Source organism: Rhinichthys klamathensis, unplaced genomic scaffold, assembly GCF_029890125.1.
Source record: "Rhinichthys klamathensis goyatoka isolate OS25496 unplaced genomic scaffold, OSU_Roscu_1.1 h1tg000429l_1, whole genome shotgun sequence".
Classification (NCBI taxonomy): domain Eukaryota; kingdom Metazoa; phylum Chordata; class Actinopteri; order Cypriniformes; family Leuciscidae; genus Rhinichthys; species Rhinichthys klamathensis.
In genome coordinates this window covers 840213-852500 of record NW_026606925.1, presented here as the reverse complement: position 1 = coordinate 852500, position 12288 = coordinate 840213, and the positions used below count along the sequence as shown (strand labels likewise).

Below are 12288 nucleotides of genomic sequence, written 5' to 3'. Positions count from 1 at the left end.
CTGATCTTTTGTGCGTGGCTTTGTAGCAACATCGCTCGCCTTTCACAGCCGTTCTGTGAACTGGTCCCAGCCGCTCGTGATGTCGTCATCAGTCTCGGGTCAAGTCTCGGGTCAGATCGGGTCAATGGCTGTCTGCCGTTGTGCCTGGTTGCTGGCTGCCAGTGCGCACTTCTCCACCCTGGAGTCGATAGTCCGTTTGGCAAGCAGCAGTCGGTGGTCGCTGCCTGTGCAGAACGCGTGCCGTTTGGCCACAGCCACATCCAGCGACGGCCGAGACGCTTCTGGAAGAAGCTGTTGCCGATGTAGAGGCGACTGGACTCGGCCATGGCTGCCAGCCGCTCGCCTCGGTCGTTCCAGTCGCCGCTGCCGCAGGGGCCAACGAACTTCTCTTTGTCGAGCCGACGGGGGGCGATGGCTGCTTCGACGTCCTCGTAGAATTGCTCGATCTCGTCGTCCTCGGCTGCTGTGGTCGGCGCATATACCTGCACGATGCGGATGGTCGTCTTGTTGGTCAGTGCCAGGATAACCACGCTGACTCGTGGGTTGGTCACGTCGCCCATCGTCTGGAGATCAGAGTGCGAATTACCCCACCATAATTGGGGGGTACTGCTCCTTCACTTCTTCTATGACCATCATGGTCATAGATCTCTAGAGTCTAGATCATAGATCTCATAGTTCTCTGAGACGATGAAGCCGACGCCACCGACCGTCCTGTCCCCTTCGCCGGCTCCCAGTGCCTCCGCTGACCCGTCTTCCCATCAAATGTGCATGGGCTCTCGCACAGGCCCAGGATGTCGCAATGGATGTTGTCTTTCTCGGCGATGATGGTAGCCAGATCCGCTTCCCAGGATATTGTCCTGGCGTTGTAGGTGCCGATGTAGATTTTGGTGTTGTTGTTCCATGGCCGGTTTCCAGAAGGCGGCCTTCTACCTGTGATTCTCAGCAGCCCCTCGCCCGTGGCCGGGTCGCTCTGCCGCCGGTAGTAGCTTGAGTTTCTCTTTTGTCCGGTCCATGGCTTGCTGGGCCTCCCTATTTAGCTGGGCCCGACTATGCCAGCCGGAAGTCTGTCTTCTTCTCAGCTTGGTTGATCCTTCTGGGGGGGTTGAATCCCCGCTGTGCATCATCGCCACCCCTCCGCCACATTGAGGTATAGGGTAGGATTTTGGAGGGGGTAAAATATTATATTATGTATATATTTCTTATCTAATTTTACATTAAATTATTTATTAAATTAATCAATTATTTTATAAAATTATTATTAATATTTAAGTTATTAATTTTATTTGATCAAAATGCTATGATGTTATTTAAATGAATTACTATATATATATATATATATATATATATATATATATATATATATATATATTAGGGGTGGAACGGTACATGTATTCGTATCGAACCGAAACGTACGGGCGTCACGGTTCGGTGCACGAATTTGCACGGAGAATACACGGTACAAAAAAAAAAAAAAACTCTTAAATAGCGATAAATTTCGCTTTATTCGCTTTTGGTGTGACTGTGAACGCAGGCTGCGATCAAGACTGTGATCAAGATTGCAGTGCTGGAGTGTGTGTGTGTGTGTGTGTGTGTGTGTGTGTGAGAGAGAGAGAGAGAGAGAGAGAGAGAGAGAGAGAGAGAGAGAGAGAGAGAGAGAGAGAGAGAGAGAGAGAGAGAGAGAGAGAGAGAGAGAGAGAGAGAGAGAGAGAGAGAGAGAGAGAGAGAGAGGCAGGCGCGGGCGCGAATCGCGCGATCGAACAGTGTGTGTGTGTGTGCGCGCGGGCGCGTGCGAGAGAGATAATAATCTCTCATGCGCGATCGAACAGTGGAAACATAAAAACATACTCCGTCATTTTTTTTTAACAGGACATCATTAAAACTGCAAATTGTTACTTATATTTGTGTACACTCGCAATAAAACACTACATTGTGCTTTTGTCACACTCTAAACTCTTGTCGAACTGTAACCTACAACTGTTAACAAAAGTTTTGAATGGTAGTATTATTTTATACGGAAATCAACTATTTATAATTTAGATGAGAATAAAGTTAGGGTTAACTAAAATGAAGGAAAACAAATATATTGATCTGAAATAGTAAATTAATTTTAAATTCATTCAGGTACAATTACCAAACATATCTCAAGGTCTTTTCATCTTTTTATTATTGTCAGTGCACTACAAATAAACTGGTTCTATGGCTTTATTAATAAAACTTATTTAAAAAATACAAGGCTTAAGACATTTATAAAAATGCCTTCTGCATTTTTGTTTTGCTTTTCACTCCATTGTACCGAAATCATACCGAACCGTGACGTCTGAACCGAGGTATGAACCGAACCGTAACTTCTGTGTACCGTTCCACCCCTAATATACACTCACCGGCCACTTTATTAGGTACCCCATGCTAGTAACGGGTTGGACCCCCTTTTGCCTTCAGAACTGCCTCAATTCTTCGTGGCATAGATTCAACAAGGTGCTGGAAGCATTCCTCAGGGAGTTTGGTCCATATTGACATGATGGCATCACACAGTTGCCGCAGATTTGTCGGCTGCACATCCATGATGCGAATCTCCCGTTCCACCACATCCCAAAGATGCTCTATTGGGTTGAGATCTGGTGACTGTGGAGGCCATTTTAGTACAGTGAACTCGATGTCATGTTCAAGAAACCAATTTGAAATGATTAGAGCTTTGTGACATGGTGGAAGTAGCCATCAGAGGATGGGTACATGGTGGCCATAAAGGGATGGACATGGTCAGAAACAATGCTCAGGTAGGCCGTGGCATTTAAACGATGCCCAATTGGCACTAAGGGGCCTAAAGTGTGCCAGGAAAACATCCCCCACACCATTACACCACCACCACCAGCCTGCACAGTGGTAACAAGGCATGATGGTTCCATGTTCTCATTCTGTTTACGCCAAATTCTGACTCTACCATCTGAATGTCTCAACAGAAATCGAGACTCATCAGACCAGGCAACATTTTTCCAGTCTTCAACTGTTCAATTTTGGTGAGCTCTTGCAAATTGTAGCCTCTTTTTCCTATTTGTAGTGGAGATGAGTGGTACCCGGTGGGGTCTTCTGCTGTTGTAGCCCATCCGCCTCAAGGTTGTGCGTGTTGTGGCTTCACAAATGCTTTGCTGCATACCTCGGTTGTAACGAGTGGTTATTTCAGTCACTGTTGCCCTTCTATCAGCTCGAACCAGTCTGGCCATTCTCCTCTGACCTCTGGCATCAACAAGGCATTTCCGCCCACAGAACTGCCGCTCACTGGATGTTTTTTCTTTTTCGGACCATTCTCTGTAAACCCTAGAGATGGTTGTGCGTGAAAATCCCAGTAGATTAGCAGTTTCTGAAATACTCAGACCAGCCCTTCTGGCACCAACAATCATGCCACGTTCAAAGTCACTCAAATCACCTTTCTTCCCCATACTGATGCTCGGTTTGAACTGCAGGAGATTGTCTTGACCATGTCTACATGCCTAAATGCACTGAGTTGCCGCCATGTGATTGGCTGCTTAGAAATTAAGTGTTAACGAGCAGTTGGACAGGTGTACCTAATAAAGTGGCCGGTGAGTGTATATATACAGTATATTAACATTAAATTCTCTGTCGACACTCCAGTTCTTGTTCTTCTAAACGATGATGAGTGCATGAGCTTTCTCGGTTCGCTGCATCCCTCGTTAAAATATCTCAAACAGTTTTCAGTGGGAAAGTAAGAGATAAATGAAAGTAATTGTAAACATGTAAATAAGCTTGGCTAAACTGCAGGCGGTGTCTCTGTCCTCAGGAAACGGGAGCCAGTGACACAAACCCCGGACACAGAGGTAATGTGAACCAAAATAAAGAATGCATTGTGATGATTAGCATGATTAGTTTGTTGCTGAATGCATTTGTGTGTGTGTTGTAGACGTGTTTGCTCGTCCCAGTGCGCCTCTGACGCCTCCCAGAACAACACAGGTCTGAAACCACACCAATCAAACTCACTAACTAACATTAATACGACTGACCGTCTCACGTGTGTGTTGTGTGTTTGTTTCTTACAGCGTCAGACATCCACACCAGGTCAGTTTTCTGCAAGTTTACTCAGGAGGTGCAATATTTCTTGAGAAAGTGTAATTGAACGCCACTTGAAACTCATGCAGAGATCCGTACACATGCTGCATTTCTCAGGACGTCACCGTAAACAATTATTATTATGTATATTTTCCAGTGTAACCCTCTGGTGCTCTTCGCGTGTCGGTCAAAAATGACAGAATTATTATGTTCTTGTCAATGAAATTAATGTAATATATTTTAGTTTGATAATGTTAATATTTTGTATTATTAGGGGATTTTTTTATACTTAATTATATTTACGCTGTATTTATAATCCATTTATTGACTTTTTGAGCATAGACCTGAAAATTTTATCTCCAGCTTAAACTGTGGAGAATCTGTAACGCTTTAGAGCTTTAGAATTTAGAGTTTGATCTCTTTTCAAAGACGACACTCGGCAGATTATTGCTCAAGTGAAAACAGTTTGAAAAGTGAACTTAAAAAAAAGTTACAGAATTGTACGTTTATTGTTATGAAAAATGTGCAAAAATACTATTTTCAATTTCAATCACGTTTTCCTCTTAAAATGCAAGAAAATCAAAGCCATAAATCTAAACAAGTTGTGTTCCACAAGTTGAGATGTTGTTCGGCTGCAGTTCCACACGCTTCCACTAGAGGAAACTCTCCATTCATTTCCAATGCGCTCGTTTCTGACCGCCAGAAACACAAGTGTGACTGTTATATTCAGGACCATTTAACCTTTTCAAATCATGTCCATGATTTTGTGTGTTCACACAGCAAGTGCCAACACCTTTACCAAGTTTCGTACCATTCCGGTGAAGTAAAAAATTCTAAAAAACACAACGTAAAATGGGGACCTTTTGAGTCACACATACTAAGGAAAGTTAGTATGGCACTTTAACATGTTATCCCTACAGAATCACCGAATGTTGAACAAAGCATTACATAGTGAACATGTTTAGGGGTTGTGAGTTCCCAGCATGCATTGCAGCATGAATAAATGTTCTAGTTTTCTCTTCACATACTATAGGGCCTTTTCATCACACCTGGCCACTTCATCATGTGTTTGTACTGATCGGATATCTGAAATCTGAGTTCACATCAGTGAAAGCAAGAGATATGAGCTGCATTTATTTATTATCAGGTAATTTCAACATCAAAGAGCGCAGTCGGAGAGACAGCGGCATCAGCACCGGTAAGATCACTTCGTCTCGCTGATGTTATACTGTAATGCATGTCATATAACACACTCTCACACGTTTATCTTATAAAGTCCCCTTGTAGTCAATAATTGTATCCCTTAAAACTCATCTTTGATCGCCAAAATGACATATTTAAATGTTTTTTTTGTTTAATTTTTTTTTTTCATGCCTTAAAGGGGCACTTGGCAACTATTTCAACTTAAAGGACAACTCCGGTGCAAAATGAACCTCGGGTGTAATAACACATTGGTACAGACTAAATCGTTCCCTGAGATTTGTTTTCATGATAATCGAATGTAAAGAGTTTTATCTCTAAAAACAGTTTAGCTTATAACGCTAGTATATTGGGCATCGAGTAAGCAAAAAGAGATCGCTAGTTAATACCATTAACAAGGCTCAAATTAGCCCCACACTAACACGGCAGCATAATGAGTGTCCTTACATGCAAACCGAAGCATTGAGAACTTTGTAAGTGTATAGACAGTTTAATAAGAAGATACTTTACACAGACAGTACAGTTAGCACATACAGACAGCAGCCATCTTGGAAAACAGTCTCGATCAGTCAAACCACGAAGGTGAGCGAACAGTACGTGTAGATATTGAAGATAAGATAAATTATATTTATTTTTTTATTTTCTCTGTTGCGTTCAGTGCTTCTCTTATGCGCTCAGTGCTTTCTTCCGGAAACAACGGACCATATGAGATTCCAAGTCACAGTTCAGCTCACGTATCACCGTGTTCGTGGTTTGACTGATCGAGGCTGTTTTCCAAGATGGCTCCTGTCTGTATGCGCTAACTGTACTGTCTGTGTAAAGTATCTTCTTATTAAACTGTCTATACACTTACAAAGTTCTCAATGCTTCGGTTTGCATGTAAGGACACTCATTATGCTGCCGTGTTAGTGTGGGGCTAATTTGAGCCTTGTTAATGGTATTAACTAGCGATCTCTTTTTGCTTACTCGATGCCCAATATACTAGCGTTATAAGCTAAACTGTTTTTAGAGATAAAACTCTTTACATTCGATTATCATGAAAACAAATCTCAGGGAACGATTTAGTCTGTACCAATGTGTTATTACACCCGAGGTTCATTTTGCACCGGAGTTGTCCTTTAATACAACCATTTAGAAATCAATTGGATGGTTAAATAACCTGTTCTGGTGAAAATAGTGACTTCCCTGCTCCCCCCAGCGTTCACAGCCGGAAAACCATCCTTGCAACATGTGGACTAACGTCCCGGTACGTTGGAAATAGGAAGTCTTGTGAGAAGCGAGAACGAGCGAGAAACACATTTATGGCATTTCGACATAATTCTGTGATCCTGTGTATGATGTGTTACCCACTCGGTAGACACAGCTCCACACGATAGAGTTGGCCGGCTCCGATAATAACACATGCACATGAGCAGCGGTAGAACGGGGCAGGAGGCGCCGCAAGTGAGTTTTTTTTTACGACAGTGTTGTGAAATATACGCCGCACAACTGTAGGGGGCGCTGATGAGAAAACATGCCACAACAAAAGTGAAAATCAGCAAAGAAATGACTAGTTGCCAAGTTCCCCTTTAAAATAGCTTGAAAAGCTCGACACCCTCGCCTCATTTAGTATGCCCGGCTCTATGAATATGAAAACGCATGAAGTGATCAGGTTTAAACAGGCCAAATATATATAAATACTGTATATAGTTTTACAGCCACATATATTGGCTACCAAAATACTTAAGTTACTTAAGACAAGAGAGCTTTCAAAGTGAAACATCAGTAATAATCAGGAACTGAAAGCTTGACTCACTCGCTCGTTCTTCTGCTTCTCTTTTAGGCGTCCACATCAACATGTCCAACGTGTTTGGAGTTCAGATCGGAAACAATAACTGCATGAATATTGTTCAGAGATCCCGGCAGCGACACCAAACCAAGTAAAGCCCTGAGACGCCACGAGCCTGAAGTGGCGAGAGGTTCAGTCTGGATGGAGGAGTGCGAGTGCGGCCAACAACATTGAAAAAAAGAAGTTTATTTTGCATGCAAAATTGTTTATGTGATTATGATTTAGTCATATATGTATGGAAGCTTGTTTCCGCCACATTTTAAAAGATAATTGCAACTTTTTATCTCACAATTGCAAGTTTATATCACGCAATTCTGACTTTATATCACCCAATTGCGTGATATAAAGTCAGAATTGCGTGATATAAAGTCAGAATTGCGTGATTTAAAGTTGCAATTGTGTTATAAAGTCAGAATTGCGAGATATAAACACGGAATTCTGAGAAAAAATGTCTTAAAATCACACAATTCTGCCTTTATAACTCACAATTACGACTTTATGTCACTAAATTATGACTTTATAACTCGCAATTCTGAGATAAAAGTCACAATTACCTTTTTATTTTTCATTGTGTGGCGGAAACAAGCTTCCATATATATTTGTATATGACTATATATTTGTGTATGACTTAGTATGTCATAATTTACTTTTTATTGTCATAATTTCAACTTTTTATGTCATAGTTACTCCAAACCATGTTTTTTTCTTTTCTTTTAAATGAGCTTCCAAAGAAATATAATCTTGAATAGCTGAATAAATGAGATTGGGGTTCATATCAGATTCATGAAGACTTTGGGACATGCCACTGTTATCAACTGTAACGAGCTACAAACTACTTTATACCTTTGATTAAATTGTATATTTTCCCCAGGCTGTGTCTCCGTGTGTCGGATGTTCCCTGTGCTTTATGATCAGGAGATACAGCGTGTGTGGTTTAACTTTATATCTCGCAATTATGAGTTTACAACTCGCAATTATGACTTTATAACTCGCAATTATGACTTTATAACTCGCAATTATGACTTTATAACTCGCAATTATCATTTAGTCATTTAGCAGATCATTTAGTCATTTAGCAGACGCTTTTATCCAAAGCGACTTACAACTGAGGACTAAACCAAGCGAGTCATCGTGAAGAGGCAAAAGCAACGCAAGAAGTGCTCAAAAAAATTATGACTTTACAACTCGCAATTATGACTTTATAACTCGCAATTATGACTTTATAACTCGCAATTATGACTTTATAACTCGCAATTATGACTTTATAACTCGCAATTATGACTTTATAACTCGCAATTATGACTTTACAACTCGCAATTATGACTTTATAACTCGCAATAATGACTTTATAACTCGCAATTATGACTTTACAACTCGCAATTATGACTTTATAACTCGCAATAATGACTTTATAACTCGCAATTATGACTTTATAACTAGCAATTATGACTTTATAACTAGCAATTATGACTCTATAACTCGCAATTATGACTTTATAACTAGCAATTATGACTCTATAACTCGCAATTATGACTTTATAACTAGCAATTATGACTCTATAACTCGCAATTATGACTTTACAACTCGCAATTATGACTTTATAACTCGCAATTATGACTTTACAACTCGCAATTATGACTTTACAACTCGCAATTATGACTTTATAACTAGCAATTATGACTCTATAACTCGCAATTATGACTTTATAACTAGCAATGACTCTATAACTCGCAATTATGACTTTATAACTAGCAATTATGACTTTTTCACGCAATTATGACTTTATCTCATGCTATTATGACTATGACTTTATAACACAATTATGACTATATCACACAATTATGACTTTATATCACATAATTATGACTTTAAATCACACAATTATGACTATAACTCGCAATTATGACTATAACTCGCAATTCTTACTTTATATCACACAATTATGACTTTATATCACATAATTATGACTTAATATCAAACAATTATGACTATATCACACAATTATGTCTTTATATTTCGCATCTACGACTTTATATCACAATTATGACTTTATATCACACAATTCTGACTATATCACACAATAATGATTTTTTAACTTGCAATTATGACTTTATAACTCACAAATCTGACTTTATAACTCGCAATTGAGACTTTACAGTACATCACGTAATTTTGTCTTTATAACTCGCATTTGCGACTTTATATCACGCAAATGTAAACTCGCAATTGTGAGATAAAAATACGCAATTACTAAAAGTATATTTATCTTCATTTTTCATGGCGGAAACCATCTTCCATGTATACTGTTGTATTTCCATCCCGCTGTAACCTCTAGATCCTCCTAAAACACTCCCATAATCCACTGCAATCAGATGTTGGCCGTACCTGTAGGTCACAGATGTAGGATGTCGATCGGGGCCTCGGCGGAGCTCCAGCTCAACCCTGGGTGCGGGTGCCAGTATTAATACTCATTACAAAAAATCATGAAATATTGACAGGGAAAAATTACTCCTAGACTTGTTTAAAAAGTATTACGAATCACCACAACATGATTTCGTTTTATTAAAAAAAGATTCAGAATAATACCAAAGTCTTCACCCGAATTGCGGCCCCGAACAAACCTCTCCCAGGTCTTTTATACTGACCCTGTTCTGGGCCGCCTTCTAACTATCAGCCGTCACTATAGTACAGCTAATTCCCTTATAAGGTACAACTCTGGACTAGTCCTTTATTAACATACGCATGCAGAAGCACATATTCAAAATATCTATTTCCTTTTTCACACCTATACTGCAGCACAAACACAAAAGCTTTATATGGTAAGTTTTCTGTCGCAGCTCTTTTGACCTTTCTCTAGTTTCACACATGTTCTGTGTCTGGGGCGAACGAGGTTCACAGTTCCCCTTTAACAATACATGCGACCCTAACAATCTAAACATGTCGCACACACACACATACACACACAGATAACACCTCAAAGAGCCTTAAGTTGGCAGTTCAAGCTCAATTTATGCTTTAAGTAATTTGAGCTTGTCCTGCAAATTCAACACTTCATCCTCATTTGAACAGTTTATTTAATTTTCAACCATAAAACTGCAATGTGTAGCCTATTATTATATTTCCTATAGTTGTCTTCGCGTTGTCCCCCCGGATGTTCAACTATAAGATCGTCCATAAAAATCATTAACTTATTTCTGGGTCATCTCCATCCGTCACATTCAACTTTAATAGGCTATATACCGTTTCTTGGGAAATTATCAGAAGATTTATCAGAAGAATTCATAATCATTTGTTCTCCAATATTTATTACAATACGTATCACTTACTTTTTTTTTACTTAGTGTGTCATCATTTCGACTTTTTATGTCATAAATACAACCAAACCATGTTTTTTTTTGTTTTTTTTTGTCATTTGTGGCTATAACTGTTCCCCAAGCTGTGTGTGCGTGTGTTGGATGTTGCCTGTGCTTTATGAGCCGTCGTGTGACGAGGAGGATCGTGTGGTTTAGTCAGCGGGCTCCTGGCATCAGAAGCTTCCCGATCCCGTGTCCCATCTGTCTGCCCGGATCCCGAGCGTCCTCCTGGAGTTCTGGACAAAACACTGCGGAACGACGGGTGGAATAACAGGAACTGACGGTTGTACACTTAACTATTCCTACCTTTCTTAATTAAATCGGTTACACTTTACAATAAGGTTCATTAGTGAGCATTAATTATTCTATTAACTAACATGAACTAGCAATGAGGAATACATACAGTATTTATTAATATTTTGTTAATGTTTGTTAATAAAAATACAGCTGTGTGTTCATGTTAGTTCACAGTGCATTAACTGATGCAACCTTTGATTTTAACAATGTTTTAGTAAATGTTGAAATTAATATTAACTTAGATTTTTAAATGCTGAAGTATTGCTCACTCTTAGTTCATGTTAACTAATGAACATTATTGTAAATTGTTACCATTATATCAATAAAAATAGTTATGTTTTCCGTGCACATCCCTAATTCTAACACTCTTTTAATATGCAGACTAGACTAATGGATGATGTTCTGCATGATGAAGGGAGAGCGAGTGTGTTTTAACGGGCCGGAGACGGCTGTCCTCGTGACCTCGCTGTTCTCCGGCTCCGGCCAACAACAGATGGCAGATAATGATAATAAAGCGAGTCTTGTGTCCGTTTACTCTCTGACCTTCACGGCCCAGTGCATCACGAGCCGGTTTAAGGCCAGACTTACAGGTAAATCTGGGGAGAAATGTAACCCGATCGATTCATCACTACATTAGCACAATTCTTTTGTTGACAGTTTTTTTTTTATGTTTACGGCCGGTATAAATATGCAAATGAAACCTTTTAATTAAATATGCACTAATTTGCATACATTTATAGAACTGAAATCTGATCAATTGGATAAAGACAGGTTCAAACTTGTTTGATTTTGTTGACATATTACAGTTAAAGGTTTTTAGATTTTTTATTTCTGTTTTATCATTCTGTTTTTAGGCATAACATGTTGCATAAATCAGGTTGAATGATATAAAAACAAACCCTTCAGTAAAAACCTTCAGAATATAGACAGGAATAAAACTGTAAGTTTTGGTGTTTATAAGTTTTACTGAAGTGGAGGAAAAAATAATTTTGTAAAAATATGTATTGTAATCAACAGACGTAAAATGATAAAGTCCAATAAAATAAACACTTAAATGTGTATTTTGGATGTTTTCTATTCCGTACAAGTGCGTGAAAATACAATGGTTTTGCTATTAATATTCATTAAAATATCATGATAATCAATAATTATTTTTATAATTACCATATCATGGCTGATATTTTAAACCTATTTCAAAAACAAAGGAAGTTCCAATCTTTCATGCTTCAAGACATAAATATTTTATTGTACAGTTGTAAAGATTTGTTTTAAACACACAAAATGTCTGTATGCCTTCCTTAAATTGGTGACTTTTGGTGAATCACTGCCATCTTGTGATACAATCCTTTGAACTGATATTTAAAATATTTGTAATTATTCAATTTAATTACCAAAAACACAGTATTTCATAGACATTTTTTGTGTCCTTGTTCGCCCTACCAACCAAGTGTTTTTTTGTTTTTTTAAATGAGACATTTTGTATTTGAGTCTTTAATATTAATTGTTTAAAAACGACAGAAATCATGTATCCTAAATTTTAAGGATACAAAC

General features: G+C 38.9%; 1 protein-coding gene across 1 annotated transcript in view; it reads left to right on the top strand.

The window, feature by feature from the left end:
- Positions 1–7217, top strand: part of ripk3 (receptor-interacting serine-threonine kinase 3) — a 26038-nt gene extending 18821 nt beyond the window's left edge. Inside the window, exons 9-12 of the mRNA XM_056235715.1 lie at positions 3794–3830; positions 3914–3963; positions 4050–4068; positions 7082–7217. Coding sequence (XP_056091690.1) covers positions 3794–3830; positions 3914–3963; positions 4050–4068; positions 7082–7182 — 207 coding nt within the window. The 3' untranslated portion in view covers positions 7183–7217. The remainder of the gene's footprint in view (positions 1–3793; positions 3831–3913; positions 3964–4049; positions 4069–7081) is intronic.
- The last annotated feature ends 5071 nt before the right edge of the window (positions 7218–12288 follow it).